The 17,221-nt window shown below is 47.8% G+C and overlaps 1 protein-coding gene across 3 annotated transcripts in view; it reads left to right on the forward strand.

Moving 5' to 3' along the window:
* Stab2 (stabilin 2) overlaps positions 1 to 17,221 on the forward strand; it is a 143,366-nt gene that overhangs the window by 78,565 nt on the left and 47,580 nt on the right. For all 3 annotated transcript variants that reach the window (XM_087902081.1, XM_087902082.1, XM_087902080.1), the window contains 9 exons: positions 2,352 to 2,480; positions 4,020 to 4,076; positions 5,646 to 5,738; positions 6,891 to 7,086; positions 9,162 to 9,257; positions 11,330 to 11,375; positions 12,281 to 12,357; positions 14,676 to 14,801; positions 16,368 to 16,441. In XM_087902081.1, coding sequence (XP_087758207.1) covers positions 2,352 to 2,480; positions 4,020 to 4,076; positions 5,646 to 5,738; positions 6,891 to 7,086; positions 9,162 to 9,257; positions 11,330 to 11,375; positions 12,281 to 12,357; positions 14,676 to 14,801; positions 16,368 to 16,441 — 894 coding nt within the window. The remainder of the gene's footprint in view (positions 1 to 2,351; positions 2,481 to 4,019; positions 4,077 to 5,645; positions 5,739 to 6,890; positions 7,087 to 9,161; positions 9,258 to 11,329; positions 11,376 to 12,280; positions 12,358 to 14,675; positions 14,802 to 16,367; positions 16,442 to 17,221) is intronic.

The raw sequence follows: 17,221 nt of genomic DNA on the forward strand, positions 1-17,221 counted from the left end.
GTGACTACAGGCCAATCCTTAAAAGGCATTTTCTTGGTTAAGATTCCATCTTCTAAATGATACTACCTTACGTCACGTTTATATAAAAATGAGCCAGCACAGAGGCTAAGGAAGAAAGATCACAAGTTTAAGACAGTCCTAAGGTGAACCGAGTGTTATGGTTTGAATGAGAATGACCTCCATGGGTTTTTACATTTAGATGCTTGGTCCCTGAATAATGGAACTGTTTGGGAAAGATTAGAAGATATGGCCTTTTTAGAATAGGTATGGCAGCAGGCTTTAAAAAGTTTCAAAAGTTCAGAGCAGACCCAGCTTCTCCCTCCCTCTCTCCCTCCCTCCCTCCCTCCCCCCTCTCTGTCTCTGTCTGTCTGTCTGTCTCTCTCTCTCTGTCTCTCTCTCTGTCTCTCTCTCTCTCTCCCCTTCCCTCCCTCCCTCCCTCCCTCCCTCCCTCCCTCCCTCCCTCCTGCTGCCTGTGGTCAGGATGTAAGCTCTCAGCTACCACCCCAGTGCCACGCCTGTCTGCTCCCCTCCATAATGAGCGTGGACTAACTCTCCACACCTGTAAGCCAGCCCTCCATTAAATGCTTTGTTTTATAAGAGTTGCCCTGGCCGTGGTATCTCTTCACAGCCACAGAACAGCAATTAAGACACTCAGCTACACTCCCTTGCCAGAGGGAGATGGGGGGCAGCAGGAGAGGACAAGCACACTGTATTGGAATGAGCATTTCATGATGCAGTGTTAGAAGCAATAATATTATTTGATCCTTTAACAAGGTAAAAATCTTTTAAAATTTCTTCACTGATGCCATCATTGAAATAAATAAATTTGTATGTAAACCTTAAAAAATTTTATGTAAACATCTAGTTAAATCCAGGTGCAGTGGCACATGCCTTTAATCCTAGCACTTGGGAAGTAGAGGCACACAGCGCTCTGTGAGTTCGAGGCCAGCCTGGTCTACAAAGTGAGTTCCAGGACAGCCAGAGCTGTTATTCAGAAAAATCCTGATTCAAAAAACCAAAACCAAAATTTAAAAAAAAAATCTAGCCAGAGATTTTTATAAAGAACTCCTTTACTTTCTTCATTGCTTGTAGAATAATCTAATTCCAAACATTTATCTCTGACTTCATATCAGTGTTCAGAGTCCGGCAAATACATTTTCCTTATAAATTTATTTTTTTCAGAAATAGCACTTATCTTATTGATAGAAAGCTTTCCTTTTGTTGTTATTTTTAGTCTTTCCTCTCTATTTCGTGAGGTAGAAGTGGATATTAATGCTGTTAATGGAGCCACCGTCAGTGCTGTGATGCTAATTTTCTGCTAGCCCAGAGAGCTCCCGATTTGCAGCAAACATTAACAATAGAAGCATTACTTCTGCTTTCTCTGTGGCAACGACAGCAGAGGGAAAGTGATTTCTGATTGAGTAGGTGTGTTTATATGAAATTTTCAATGAAACCCATAATTCCCTGCATATATCTCATGGTGGAGACAATCCAGATCCTTTAAGTGCCAAATTAAGTAGGAACACATCGGATGTTCTGCTCCCAGGGTGTTCAAAAATAGCTCAGCATCTTGGAGTTCTGGAAATTTATGCTGTCATCACTATTTGAGCCTAAATGAGTTTTCCTCACGGTTTTCTCAGTGTTCATTGACCTTGAAATAGCAGTGTGGAGCTCAGTCCTCACATACCCCAACACCCAAGCAGAAGAGCCCTTCACTGCCAGCCAATCATATTCAGTATCTTTCCACAGTAAAAAAAAACATTGATGATACAATTTGATACTTTAGTGAATTTTAAAGTCTTATTGAAGATTGACACATTAGGCTCCATGCACTAAGTTTTTTCCCTCACCCATCCTCATTGTCATTTTTGCCTTCCTAGGAGTTGCTGGAAAATTAGCCACGAGCTAGAGACACGCGGAAAGGATGCATTGTGTTCCCTGTGTCTTGGCTAGGGGAGACACCCATGCCTGTGGACCACCACACAGCACAGACGAGCGTGTCCATAAAGCCAGCTTCTCAGCTGGCACAAGCCTGGGCTCTTAAGACAATCCTATTTAAACAAACATAAACCAGTCAATCTGAGAGATGGCACAAACCCTGGAGATGATATAGAGCCACATTTTCCTTTCACTAAGGGGAATGCTGAGGTTTGGGAAAGCCATTGGCCCTATACCACACAGCTTCATAGGGCCAGTTGCAGGATTATGATTCAGATTCCCCTTTCCCATGCCAGCCAAAATGGAATATCTCCTAGACCGTTGTCATATTTTTTTGAGGACCCCACTTCCTGTATTCTGCATCTCCCCAGCGACCACCTTGATAAAACCATGTCCGGTTCTCTCGTTCACAGCTGTATGTCAACGATGCTCCAATAAACTACACCAACGTGGCCACTGACAAAGGAGTGGTCCACGGTCTGGGGAAAGTCCTGGAAATTCAGAAGAACAGATGTGATGAAAATGACACCACCATTGTGGGAGTAAGTTATATCAAGGACCAGCGGTGAAAATGATCGGTGACAATTTTTTTTAAAAAAATTTAAACGGGGCCAGGGAATTGTCTCGGTGGGCAAAGGTGCTTGCCACAGAGTCCAGGAAGCTGAGCTCACTCCCCAAGACCCCTACTGTGAGAGGAGCAATGTGAATTCTGCAAGTTGTCCTCCATGCATGTACAGCCGCACACGTGCACACACCTACACACGCGCGTGCGCACGCGCGCACACACACACACACACACACACACACACACACATACACACAGCAATAAAATCCTTAAATAATGACAATCTTACTTAAGGGTTTTCTATGAGATGTTCTCAATTTAACTCAAAACCCCCTCCCTCGTTATGAGTGGAGCCGTAGTTCAGAAGTAGAGCGCTGGTCTCGTACACATGAGGCCTGGGTTCGATCCTGAGCACTGAAGTGGAGTCTGCTTTGTGAGCATCTCTGATGTACCAAGAAAGAAAGAATACAAGGCTGTAGACGGCAGAGATAAGCCAGACACAGCCCAGAGTTCAGCAGGCTTGACATCTGATGGGATGAGTTGTGCCTAGCTTGCCTGGGGAAGCAGGAGGTAGATGACAGTGTTGAGCAAGATTCTGAAGCCCTGAGTCCCCTGCAAAGGGAAACCATGCCAGGAAGAGGTCAGTGGTTCACCTGAGACAGATACTGACTAAGGCCTACAGAAGACGCATGTGGAAATGAGCGAATTCAGTGCAGACGGATGCACAAGTTGCTGCAGGCTGTGCGACAGCGCAGTTCCTGGCAGTGATAGGAGCAGCTGCTGGGGTTTGTTAGGTATTTAACCCAGCACTCTAAACACTTTCCCTGTGTTAACCCACGTGATCCTCACAAGACCCCAAAGACTAAGGAGGTTGACTGTCTCCAGCCTACAGATGGAAATTAAGCCACAGGGAGGTTCTGTCACACAGTAGCAAGTGGCAGAGACGGGATTCAAATCTGGGCACCCTGGCCCTAGAAACAGTTCACAAAGTGATGCTTCACTGTCAGGCAAGAACCAGTAGAGACACAGTGACTTTCTCCCCGTCTGGAAGGTGGCACTCGAAAGTTTCTGCCATTCTGTCTTGTGTTCTCTGTATGTGTTATTTCGGTGGAAGGTTCCAGATCTTCAGCCCCCAAGCAGCACCATGTATTGTCAAGGCAGGCTCTGTGTGTGACATATTGTCTCCTCATCTAACCCAGGTCACTAAACAAGGCTTTCGGTGCATCAATCAATTGGTGCTAGAGAATTCAGATTTAGGTGGGCTATGTCTCTGTGTTTTAAGAGGCTGTTGGACTCCTAGGACTACTGTAGATGGAAGCAGTGTTCAGACACACAAGACCCGGAGCCAAGAGCCCGTCCCGGAGAACACTAGGGAGGCCAAGCAGATGTTCTCCCCGGGTTGGGTTTCTGCCCCGTGTTCTAAAACCTGCAGCTATAAACTCTTATTTGCAGCTTCATTTTGCACTGAAATTAATAACCTTGACATGACCTCTTATCTCTCCACATTTCTGCCAAGGGAATTTGTGGGAAGTGTTCCCAGCAAACAGTCTGCCCACTTGGAACAAAACCACTTGTAAGTACAATACTTTTATCGTATTTTTTTTTAAAAAAAAAAAAAGTCCCCAGAGAAGAGAGAGTCCAAATTGGAAAGCTTGTACTTCCTTCTGCCCCCTTCACTCCCTGGGTTTATTTCTAGCTTTTTATGCACTGTGCATTTTTTTTTTAAGGAAAGGGGTTATTTTGGCTTCCAGGTGGAGGTTCTGGCCCCTATGGTGGGGAACTCACAGCAGCAGGAGTCTGTGGCAGCTGGGCGCACTGCATAGACTGTCCAGAATCAGGGCTGGGGTAGCTTGGGCTCTGCTCAGTTCCTTTTTTGTTAAATCTCGCTTTACTTTTTATTAATGAAATTTATTCTTTGGCAGTTCCTTAAGCATATATAAAATACATTCTGGTTAAACCCACCCCCCACCCTCTCTTCCCCGTCAGCCCACACGAGCCAGTCTCTTGCCCACACTCTTTTGTATGATGTCCCACTGAGTTTAACCAGGGCTGTTAATGTGCCTGTGAAGGTGGGATTGTCCGCAAAGCATGATGGGAATGTGTCGCAGAGCATGATGGGAATGTGTCTCCAGCAAGGGAGACAGAACTGAAAACAATGACTCCTCCCACCTTATTCATCAAGTAGTTTCCTTGAGAAGGGTAGGGCCCCATGGGCTCCTCCCCCATCCTTGCCGGCTGACAGCCCAGTGTCGTGAGCTCATGATTGCAATGTCGGTGTCATGCTTGGCAAATATACTTTGACCACCCTTCTCCCCTTGGTATGCATCTTCATAGCCTTGAATATGGGTTTGTGAGGGACTAAGGGAAATTTAATTAACAATGAAAATAGAAAGGGGCCCATAAACCACCATGCAATCCAAGAAAGCACCTTTCACTTTCTACATCTTTTTGTACTAACTGGTTAAGGACAGCAGCCAGCTGTGAGCGAAGGCAATCGCCGTGTCCCGTAGACGGCCCGATACGCTCCTCCCACCTGGTTCCCTTTTATAATTGAAGTCACAACTGACCTTCCCAAAGAAACAGGTGTAAACGTTAAAAGGGTAGACACGTCTTTAAATTTATTACCAATCTGTTGCTTATAGCTTCTTTTTATATGAAAGCTACTTCCTCTAACAACCATGACAGAGAATAATTCTCTGTATAATTCATGATAAACGGCAAATACCAAGTCTCTTACTTGGTTTTTAATTTGCTAGTATATATTATAAATCTTTATGAGCAAACAATTTTTTCTTGGAGTTGGCAAACTATAAATTAATAAACAAATTAAAGCTTAAGTTTAATGAATATACAGGGCTAGATGGATATTATTATCTGACTTTTTAAAAATTCCTCCAAATTTGATTTAGCCTTCTAGAAAAACATTCTCAGCAACCACTGCTTTACAGTATAACTTTGGGTTTTGCCCCCTGCCCTGGAGCGGACAGTACTAGGGTTTGCTTGTGTTCTTGCATATGACATAGCACCAAGAAGCCACAACCCACCCTTTCCAGAACATGTTAAGGAAAAAGAGTGTCACTTGGAGGAATTGTCACGCTCTCTTCCTAACTAAAGGAGTGACAAACTCCCTGTGACTTCACAGGGCGAGACCAGGAAGTGCATCTACACCATTTACTTCATGGGGAAGAGATCCGTCTTCCTGGGGTGCCAGCCAAAGTGTGTGAGGACCGTCATCGTGAGTATGAGCGAGCCTTCTGAGTGCCCAGTATCAGTACAGTCATTGTACACTAGCTTCCCAGAGTGCGTCGGCGGGGTTCTTCCCGACCTGCTCCTCATCTGCATCGCCGCTGTGCCTGTGACAGGAAAATGTGGGAAAGCCCGCACATCAGAAAGTGGATAAAAGGCAAAGCCTCAGCTGGGTAAAGAGGAACCTGGGGTGTGGAAGGTGAAGAGGACGGCCCTTTCCTCATCACACAGGCTTCTGCGATGATGCTTAGCTAATTAATTGGTTAATTAAATGTAACCAGGAGACAAAGGATGTAGTCAGCAAGGGAAGGCAAGGTCACTTGGTCATGCAGAAAATGGAACCCCAATACCCAGGATCTCTGAATGTCACTTTGGAAGGCTCTGGAAAATTCCTTATGACTTACTGTCCTGCTTCTTCCCTGGAGGATGAGCCCTCTTCTTCCATGGGCTTATACACTGCAGAGCGTGGGACTGGAAAGAGTTTTATGTCTTACTGCACTTAAGAATAAAGGCAGCGAAGCCAAACAGACCTCCAGTGGGGCTTCCCTGACTCACAAGAGGCTCTCGGAGAATGCAAAAGCATCCACTCTTTCTGTCAATGAAGCACCATCCAGCAGAAGGGTCCCTGGTTTGGAGGTGCTGAAAGCTTGTTGGGCGCTCCCACCCCTCCAGGCTCACCTGTGTTAGTCTTTGTTGCTTGGAGCCCCAGCCTATAATCCCAGGCTCTGGAAGTAGGAGATGTTCAGTTTTGCAGGGTCAATACCAGCTAAATGAGGCCCTGTCACAACAACAGTAATAAACTTTTAATCTGGCCCAGACTGGCTTCGCACTGGTCACCCTCCCTAAGTCCTAGGATGGCAGGCGTGCACCACCAGCCTGGTCCCTTTGGTTTGTTCTTCCTGCCTCCCCTCCTTGGCATTCTCCATCTGTCTTCATCTCACGACTTTTGATTTTCCCCTTCCCTGCTGGCGGGGCTGGCAAGCGACCTAGCACATGGCTGAGCCTCACTCCGTTCTCAAAGGGCTCTGTCCCCTGTCCCTAAGAAACCCTGGAGTCTAGGAAACAGACAGGCGCACACGGGATCCCAGGAGTCCCCAGAGCAGAAGATAAACACATGCACCACCTCGTCCATCCCTTTCAGACAAAAGCGTGCTGTGCTGGCTTCTTTGGCCCACAATGCCAAGCCTGCCCCAGGAAAGATCAGAATGTGTGCTCTGGGAACGGCTTCTGTCTGGATGGCGTGAACGGCCTCGGCACGTGCAACTGTGAGCAGGGCTTCAATGGGACGGTCTGCGAGACCTGCACAGAGGGCAAGTACGGGGCCCACTGTGACCAAGGTGAGCATCGCCCCTGCCCAGACCCTGCCCCCCTCAGTCCTCCAGACCCAAGCTGGACAGCAGTGTGGGGTGGAGGAGCTGCAGCTTCAATACCCTCCACCCAGCTTCTCCTCGGGCAGCGGCAATCACCCAGCATTATGACTGCAACGTGTAAGACTCTCTGTGAGCTAGGTATAGTAGTCTCAGGATTTGGGGAGCTAAGGCGAGAAAATGGCCCTGAGTCTGAGAGCAGCTTGGGCTACAGGGATTACGGCACTCCTTCCTGCCCTGTCCTTCCCACCCCCTTCCAAGCTGTGCCCTGAGCCTGGAGGGCATCTTAGCTGCTTTTCAATGGCTGTGACAAAACGCCATGGCAAAGACAACTTACGAAAAAAAGTGTCTACTCTGGAGGCTCATGGCTCCAGAGGGTCATGGCTATCATGTAAGGGAGTGTGGCGGCACACAGGCAAGTATGGCATTGGAACGTAGCCCAAAGCTTGCATCTGACCCACAAGCATGAGGCAGAGAGGGAGCTATCTGGAAACCATTTGGGATCTTGGAACCCCAAAGACCATCCCCAGTGACATGCCTTCAACAAGGCCACACCTCCTCCAGCAAGGCCACACCTCCTCCAGCAAGGCCACACCTCCTTCAGTGAGGCCCCACTTCCTAAGCCTCCCAAAACAGTTCCACCAACTAGGGACCAAGCATTCAAATATATGAGCCTATGGGAGCCAATCTTACTCAAACCACCAGAGGCGTGATATAAATGTGCTGATCAGGGCTGAGCACTCAACAGTCACCTGTTCTCAGCGTGTTAACCAATTTTGAGCCTCTGCATTAACCAATTAACTGCTTCCCACTGTAAATGAATAAAAATAACTGCTTTTCTGACCAGGACCTAGAGAAGCACGAATTCGCGAGTATCCACGTAAATGTTTAGTGGGTGGTTTGGCACTATGTCCATTTAGCAAAACAACAGTAATGAGTCCCCCTCTAGAACCATGGTCTTCCCAACTCTTGAGTTTGACCAGGTTTGCAATACCATACCTGAGCTTCTCTTGTGGAACAGGCCTACGATCCAGTAAGAAGTGTGCTGGCTTCTCCTTTAACAGTGGACATTATTGCACTAGTGGTCATATCTTGCCTGGATGACAAAAATCTACACAGTTTGGGGAACCTTTGGGGCCTCCCTGACCAACAGCTCACAAGGAAGTCCCACGCCTGGCACTGGAGTTTTTGTTTAACACCCATGGCTTTTAGAAGTAGCGTTATCCACTCTCCTGCTTTAAATAGTATTTTTAAAATGGCTTACAACATAATAGATTCCCCTTTGGTTTTTTCATACTTTCATCGAATCTTTTTTATTCTCATGTTTATTGAGCATTTACTACATGCTTGGTGTATATTGTCCCTTGACATCTTGTCCATATCATCTGACTTACAATAATGTCACTATGTCTTACATGTGAAGCCTAATGAATTCTTTACATGTCTGTACCCATAAGCCATGAGTCAGTTCAAGGCAAGAAACACCTCAACTCCTCAGCTTTCACCAAGTTCTGAGGGAGATTCCAGACCCTGCTCTAAAATGAAGGAACCATTAGTTCTGTGTCTTTGGAAAAGGCAGAGCAAACAGGTTTCTACAAACTTGGTAGCAAATAGACTTTTTTTTTTTTTGAGACAGTGTCTCACTATTAGCCCTGGCTGGCCTAGATCTCACTGTGTCTACCAGGCTAGCCTGAACTCACAGATATCTCCTAAGGGCTGGGATTAGAGGTGTGTACCACCATGCCCAGCCGAGTGGGCGTCTTCTGAACTCTGCTCTCTTCGGCTCTCACATGATCCTGGATCCTCACATGGCCTTAGCCAAGGATAGTTTGGCACTAAAGTCACATTCCCACAGTGCCACACAGTGCCAGAACTGTGGTAAGGACTGCATTGAAGCAGGACGAGTTGACCTGATAGCCTACGTCCTCGTGACCTGTGACCCCAGGCCCGCACACGACCCTGGTTGGTGACTGGGTACGGAGAAATACACCCCATAAACGGTAAAGGGAATGTTGACCTCGAGTCTGGTCATGTTTTCTACTTAGCGTGCTCTTGTGTCCACGGGCGGTGTAACCAAGGACCCTCAGGAGACGGCTCCTGCGACTGTGATGTCGGCTGGCGAGGCGTGCACTGCGACATCGGTGAGAGTAGTGTCCTCCGCCGCACTCTGTCTCTGCCCGCCTCTCGGAAGAAACCTGTATTCCTTTCTAAAGTAGAAACCCCTATTACTGATACTCTGTGTGACTTAGTACAGAACCGTATGTGTGCAGGACCAGACTATATATTTTATAACCTCCTTTCTCACTCCACAAGCACAACGGGCATTTTCCTCCATGTGGACGCACTGGGATCAGCGCCGTTAATAATGCTACTAGAAACCCAATCGTTTTGTGCTTGTTCGCCACACAGCAGACAAGCGACCTCACCCGTGACAGACAGGCCAGCCCTCTGGCCCTGAGTTGCATCCCCTCCCTAACTGCACGCTCTAAAACTAATCTCCTGCTGTCATAAACAGTGTCACAAGGAGCCTCTGCCCGCATTTGCCTTGTTAATTCGTGTGATCCGCTCTGAGGCGGCTGTCTGACAGGAGCTGGTGTTCTCTCAGGGAGGGTTTAGCTGCCCATTGCCAATGGTCCAGTAGCAATGCACCACTCTCCCAACCTTAGGGTCTGATGGAGAACACATTAGCTCCAGTCTCCCATTGCATTGATGTTTTAGTTGTACTCCAGGGAACAGTGACGAGAGGCAAGGAATGGCCTCAAAGAGACAAGATGTCTGATGATGTTTAGAGATCCAACAGATTGCAGGACGTGAGAACAGAGGCAAAGAGGCAAACTGAGAAGAATTAATGGGGCAGGCAAGAGCCATCTCACTAAAAGTTAGTTACATTGGCGTCCCAACTCAAGCTGTTCGGGAGCCATTGAACAGTTTTAAACATGGCTGCAGTGATATCTTGTTTGTATTTAAGAGAAATCAACCAGGTAGCAGATTAAAGAAAATGACCCAGGAACTAGAAAGAAGGTCACAAGTGCCCACCAGCCCTATGAGGGCTCTAGTGACGTGGTTTGTCTGAGGGACTGTCATTGCAGAGCTCCAGGAGAAGGCAGAGCTATAAAAAAAAACCACAGTGGGAAATCTGAAGGATTTCAGGCCAAGGGGACATCCCAGAGCAGGCATCAGATGTCAGGGTGCAGAATCGGGATTCAGTCTGGAAGAGGGCATCAGGGGCGGGATCACATAAGCAGGAAGACATCCCAAGCAAATCGCTAGAATAAATGCAATGCTTTCCCCTCTCTTTAAGCTTCTCAGAGCACAGTGCATGAAAAACCAAGCTCATTTAAAAGGACAGGGAACAGCCTAGAAGCTACAACAACTTTCCTGGAGACAGTTCCTGTAACGGTGTAATTCCTAAATAAGGCAGCAGCAGGGCTTTGATGTGGACAATGCCCCTGGGGGTCAAATGAAGCAGAGACTGGTGGATGCAGGATGCTGAGGATGGTGCCCCTGGGGGTTAAATGAGACAGAGACTGGTAGATGCAGGATGCTGAGGATGATGACCATGACAGCATGGACGGTGGTCAATTAGGGACGAGGACAGCTAGACCACTCAGCCTAGGAGCCACCCTTGCTCTTTCAAGTCCACCCTGCACCAACATCATCTCTGGAATGTTCTACTATCCACATCTCTGGAATATTCTACTATCCACATCTCTGGACTCTCTCTTCCAACTGCTCCCTGTCCCCAGAAGCCTTGTGATCCAGCTCTCTGCCTTCCATCCTAGGTCCCATCCCTCTCCTTTTTATCTTCCACATAACTGCAAGAAAGAACTTTCCAGAACATACATAAAACAGGTAACGTTTCTCAGCCTACTCCACCCCCAGAACTTCTTGATAATTTGCTTTGGCTTTTCATCGCCTACAGAACAAAACTCAGAATCCTTACCTGGAGCATTCAAAGGCCAGGCACCAGCCGGCATCCTAGCTGGTTAGCGAGTATTAGCGCCTACCCCATCCAGAGTGAGCATCCATCTGAGAGGCACCCTTTAGTGTAATTGACCTTCAGGTTTTTCTCTGGGTTCCCTGGAGCCAACATGAAAAGTGTTTACACAGTGGCAAGGATTTACACAGTTAAAAGTCAGTTCAAGGAACTCAGTCTTTTCCTACTACTAAGGACTAAAGCAAGAATTCACAAACAATTGGTCTTCTTTTTCAGAGATCACAAAAGACAGCTGCAATGGGACCTGCCATACCAGTGCCAAGTAGGTGTCCTCTGACCTCTAGGGACAATACAAACTCAGTAGTTCTCACCTCAGGCCCTACCCTGAGGAAAGTATTTTCCCAACATCCTTGAACAAAATGTGGGATCCATTTAAGGAAGAAACTGAATGTCTTTTATGAAACCGCAATGAGATGGCCAGATTCAGCATGTTTAATGAGCAGCCTCTGACTTACCTAGCACACTGACAAGAATGTCAGTTGTCACCCCAGCCCATGCCACAAGGGCTCTTTCAAAGAGAGGGTGTCACTTTCAGCAAACATTGCCCTGGTCCATAGCCTAATGTCGCACAAAAGTAAAAAGCCTGACAAGAATGTCAGTTGTCACCCCAGCCCATGCCACAAGGGCTCTTTCAAAGAGAGGGTGTCACTTTCAGCAAACATTGCCCTGGTCCATAGCCTAATGTCGCACAAAAGTAAAAAGCCTGGTAGCTGGGGTTAGACCTGAACCTAGTAGCTGGGGTTAGACCTGAACCCACAGTCATCCCCCATCACTGTCACTCATCACGTGACCTGGAGCCAATCCTTTACTTCCTCCCTGCCTCAGTGTCTTCCCTCATAAATTATAATAACCACACTGCCTTTCAGGGGCTGTTGTGTTACCTGTGAGCAACATGAAGCCCAAAGCTCAACCAGTCACATGGGTGGCTCTGTGAAGTTGAGTGACCATGCCTCGTCGGCATACCGTGTGGTTTGCCTGGAGTGGCCGTGGTTTTCCACTGACTGTGGTGGGAATCATGCCAGGAACCAATTGTCCCCTCAAGCCTTTGGCAGGGCCTCTGAGTGCTTCATAGAGTCGGCAGCCTGGATGCTGGGCTGAAGGGGGAATGTAAGCCATACGGGGGACATGGTGTTTCTCTGAAAATGTCGTTTGCCCTTTCCACTGCAGCTGCCTTCTTGATCCAGACGGCAAAGCCTCGTGCAAATGTGCGGCAGGATTCCAAGGGAATGGAACAGTCTGCACAGGCAGGTGGAGCAGGATCTGCAGAGGGTCTGTGTGGGCTGAGAGACCCGGCTGGGCCTCAGGAGCTGGTGCCAGCCACCGGTGGTGACTCACATGTGACTGAGCAACTGATGGTGCCCAGCTCTGCGTGGCTGGGGCATCTGGGTTTGGGATGGGCAGACAATTGCATGTATTTTTCACATGCATCTTCACTGCGTCCGAGCAGTCGTGTGCAACCTTGAGAGCAACTGGAGTCAGCTCCGGGCTTTGAAAGTTATAGATTTGATTGATCGAGGGTGTGTGAGCCATCAGGGCTCAGGAGTGGGTCAGGAAAGGGTTTAAGCCCTGGTTCTTCCTCCTCCCAGACTTGTAACTTTGCATAGGTGTTTAGCTACCCTGAGCCCCTCTGCTCATTTGTACAGTAAGCATCAAACCATCTTCCCTTTAGAGTGATATAAAGGGTGAAATGGCCTCTCTGAGGACTGTGGCAGAGTAGGGCAGGGGTCAGAGGTCAGACCGTTGCCGCATCATTAGACCTCTGAGTTTGAACTGCAATTCCAACAATCTATGTTACTTCAGGATGTTGCTTGCCTGTGCCTTTAGTCATCTGTTCATCAAGAGTCATTTCATTGGGTAGTCGTATACGATCCAGTTTATGTCTGTAAAGTACTGAGAAATACAAGCTATTGTCCTTAGGGTACATAACGCATATGTAGCACTGGAAAAGAAGAAACTCACCTATGTTTCAGTTGCCTGGCACTGGGACAAAGGTGCTCTCAGCCTGATTTCGAGGAACTTCTCTTTGCAGTGAACAGTGGTGACCACAGACTCATGGACGTTCAAGGAGCTGAGAATAAGTGACAGCTGGGTGCCCAGCCCTAAACAGAACATTTATAGCACCCCATCTGAGGCTCAGGGAACACTGAGAGAGAGCAGAAAGAGTGTAAGAGCCAGAGGCTAGTGGGGAGGGCCTGGAGATGCTGTGTTCTGAGGAAGAGAGGCCATTGCAGTCATGATCTCAGCTTCGGTTGCCTGCACAGGGTCTGTGCAGCCTGGACCTATTCTCACCCAGCTGGGGGTTGGGGAGGAGCTCAGAGGCCCCTCTCTCTGCTGAACTATTGGCTGTTTGTAGTTCTGAGATAGGGACAGTCATCGTCCTCAGTTGTGCACCTGCTAATGAGTCTACCAAGCTCCAGTGGAGAATTTCAATGGACAGCCTGGTTAAACTCAATAGTTGGAGAGCAAAAAGATAGGAATGTGGGAAATGGACCCATGAGGAGGCAGGGGTTAACAAGGGTAGAAGGGAGACAGAAGAGAACAGGGGTGAGATTATTATGCAGGATGCATTATTATATTAACCAGGATGCATTATTGCACAGTGTCACACTGTTAATAAAGTTACAGTGAAAAGAAGTAAAAACAAAACAGATGAATCAATCCTAAGGAACAGCCCTTGGGGTTGACCTTTGGCCTACACTCACATGCACATATGAACAGGCTTGCTCTCTCTCTCTCTCTCTCTCTCTCTCTCTCTCTCACACACACACACACACACACACACACACACACACACACACACACACACACACCAGAAGCTCTTAGCATCATTTTTCTCTTGAGCACCTTGTCCTGGATGCTTTGGCCCAGATTGAGGCAGAGCAGTTAGTTTTCTAGACCATGTTAGCCTTAGGAACTCTCAGAGGGCGCAGGCTGCCCTGAGCCTGAGGCCACACGTCTCTTGCAGAGCAAGTAAACAGTCTGCTAGTAAAAAAACGGCTGGAAAAGGCAAGTAGTGATTTTTTTTTCTTGCCCTCTGTCTTAGCTGGGATTACAATTGATGTAACAAAACACTGTGACCAAAGCAGGTTGGGGAGGAAAGCGTTTGTTTGACTTCTGCTTCCACACCACTGTTGGTCATTGAAGAGAGTCAGGACAGGAACTCAAACAAGGCAGGAACCTGGAGGCAGGAGCTGATGCAGACGTCATGGAGGGGTGCTGCTTACTGACCTGCCCCCCATGGCTTGATCAACCTGTTTTCTTATAGAACCCAGGACCAGGAGCCCAGGGATGGAACCACCTACAGTGGGCTGGGCCCTCCCTCGTCAATCACTAATTAAGGAAATGCTCTGATCTTATGGAGACATTTTCTCGATCAACGTTCCCTTCTCTCTGATGGGCATAGCTTATGTCAACTTGATGTAAAACTAGACAGCAGTCTCTGTGCTGAGTAATCAACCACATTGGTCCAATGCCTTCTGGAGTTGTTCCAAGGCTTCCTTTTATCAGTGGCACGGGTTTAAAAAACAAACCTGACTCCTCCTGTCTGTCTCCTCTTCTACAGCCATCAATGCCTGTGAGGTCAGCAACGGAGGATGCTCTGCCAAGGCCGACTGTAAAAGAACCACCCCAGGAAACCGGGTGTGTGTGTGCAAGGCGGGCTATACGGGTGACGGCATTGTGTGCCTCGGTAGGTAACATCCCTGTCGTCTGGTGGAAATGGTGACAGAAGCCTATTAAAGCATTCAGCTATATGAGCTCCTGTTGTTAAGACCGCTGCTGGGGTCCTAATGCAGTAGGCCTTGGAAGGAAAGACCAAGGCTGTAGAAACTACAGACCCACAGGGGCGTAAAGGCGTGTACTGCAAAAGAAGTCACTTTGGGTGGAGGGAGAGCTCCTCCTCCTAAAAGTTCTCATAGCTACTTTCATTGATTACAACGTTGCACATCTTTAATTTAGAAAATGGCAAAGGGCTGGGGGTGTGTATCTAAAGACAGGGACTCTTAAACTATTTTTACATTACCCCATTTTGTTATATACCTAGATGCCTTTTTAACAAAAACAGAATAGAGTCTCACGATGCACAGTGTTTATTCTTAACACTGCTAACAGAATAATTCCCTGAAAGTCGGTGTAGCGCTGAAAGCGTGCTCGGCCACGGGCACACAGCTCTGCTTAGAGGCGTGCCCTAGAAAACTGTCTGAATCTTAACTCACCAAAACGGGCTGCGACAGTCATGCTAGAAAGAGTCCTGCCCCACATTCTCTCGCTAACAGTAGTCTACTGCCCACCTTTTCCTGTGCTCTCTTTGAACATTTTCGTGTTTCTCCTTAGTCATTTGAGACTCTGCTGCGTAAGTCATGTTGTATTTGTCCCCAGTAACTGAGTATGTGTTTCCTGAGAGTAAGGGCAGCTTGGTATGTAACCACCCACAGTTCCTGACTTCAGTGAATTGAGCATCACTGTAATACCTTTTCTAATTATATTCACACTCTTATTTTATCAACTGGCCCAATACTTCTCTAATGGGCGGTCTTTGGAGGACTGAGTATCGTATTTAGTGTCTTAGCTCTTTGGTCTGTTTCTTTGATACTGTGTCTTTTATTTGGGGTTTAAGGGAGTTTTTTTGTTATTATTAAATTCCACTTGTATATTCCAGAACAAGACATCACAAAAGTCACGCACCGTTTGCAGGCTGTCTCGAGTCTCAGGGTTTCCATCCTGCCCTTGTTTATGATCCAAATCTGACCACTAGGTCCAAGTGCTACCAAGCTATCCACTGCGAAGTCGTTCCCCTTTGCCACTGATAGTCAGTGGGAGAAACTTCAATGTGGAGCCGTCTGGTCCTCCTCTGAGTGCCCTGAACTGAGCGTCTGTCCATGAGTCTTCATGGTGGTTGCTTCATCCCGGGACTCCTCACGTGTTGCCCTAGAGGTCTGGGTGCTAAGAGTCTCACTCGAAACATTCCTATTCATTCCACAGAGGGGCAGATGTAAGCCCACAGATGGTGCCTCTGCTAGAATTAGCCCAACCCAGGGCCGGCGGGGGAAGGGCAGTGGTTTTGAAAAACCATTCTCCCCCCACTCAAACCTGAGTTATTTCTGCCTCTGAAGTTCCAGAACACTGAGTCCCACGTTGACACCTGCTGCTCTCTCCCAGTTATCCAAGCCATCTCCAGTCCCCGGGGAGTCCCTCAAAATGCCTCTTCATGGCGCTGAACCTTGACATTCACAACATGTTGGTTTTTGTTTTAAAGAAATAAACCCGTGTTTGGAGAACAATGGCGGCTGTGACAAGAACGCAGAGTGCACGCAGACAGGGCCCAATCAAGTGAGTTGTTTCCTGCGCCCTAAGACCCAGGCCTAAGGAAAGAAATCCAGAACAGACCTTGGACCAGCTGCAGCCAGAAACACTGCAGGACACACAGAGAAAGCACGGGAGGCCACCTGGGGGAAAGAAGATCAATGATGGGGCGGGGAACGGGACTAGGGAAAGGGCTTTCTAAAAGTGGGGTGTACTCACCTGCAAGCCCCCCATGATCCTACAAGCACTTGGAAGCTTCACCAAAAATGTTCTCAAGCTCAAAAATTGAGCTTTCTGATACCAGACTCGGTCCCTTTTTTTTTTTCTCCAGGCTGTGCCTGATCCCAAGTCCCTGCAAACAGCACCCCCTTCCTCAAGCTCCCAGTTGCCTTCCTTGCCCATAGAACGGGTGTGATGGCTTGTGTTCCCGTGTACAACCTGTGAACGGGTGTGATGGCTTGTGTTTCCGTGTACAGCCTGTGAACGGATGTGATGGCTTGTGTTCCCGTGTACAACCTGTGAACGGGTGTGATGACTTGTGTTCCTGTGTACAACCTGTGAACGGGTGTGATGACTTGTGTTCCTGTGTACAGCCTGTGAACGGGTGTGATGACTTGTGTTCCTGTGTACAGCCTGTGAATGGGTGTGATGACTTGTGTTCCTGTGTACAGCCTGTGAACGGGTGTGATGACTTGTGTTCCTGTGTACAGCCTGTGAACGGGTGTGATGACTTGTGTTCCTGTGTACAGCCTGTGAACGGGTGTGATGACTTGTGTTCCTGTGTACAGCCTGTGAACGGGTGTGATG

Source organism: Myodes glareolus, chromosome 26 (assembly GCF_982192425.1).
Source record: "Myodes glareolus chromosome 26, mMyoGla1.1, whole genome shotgun sequence".
NCBI classification, from domain to species: Eukaryota; Metazoa; Chordata; class Mammalia; order Rodentia; family Cricetidae; genus Myodes; species Myodes glareolus.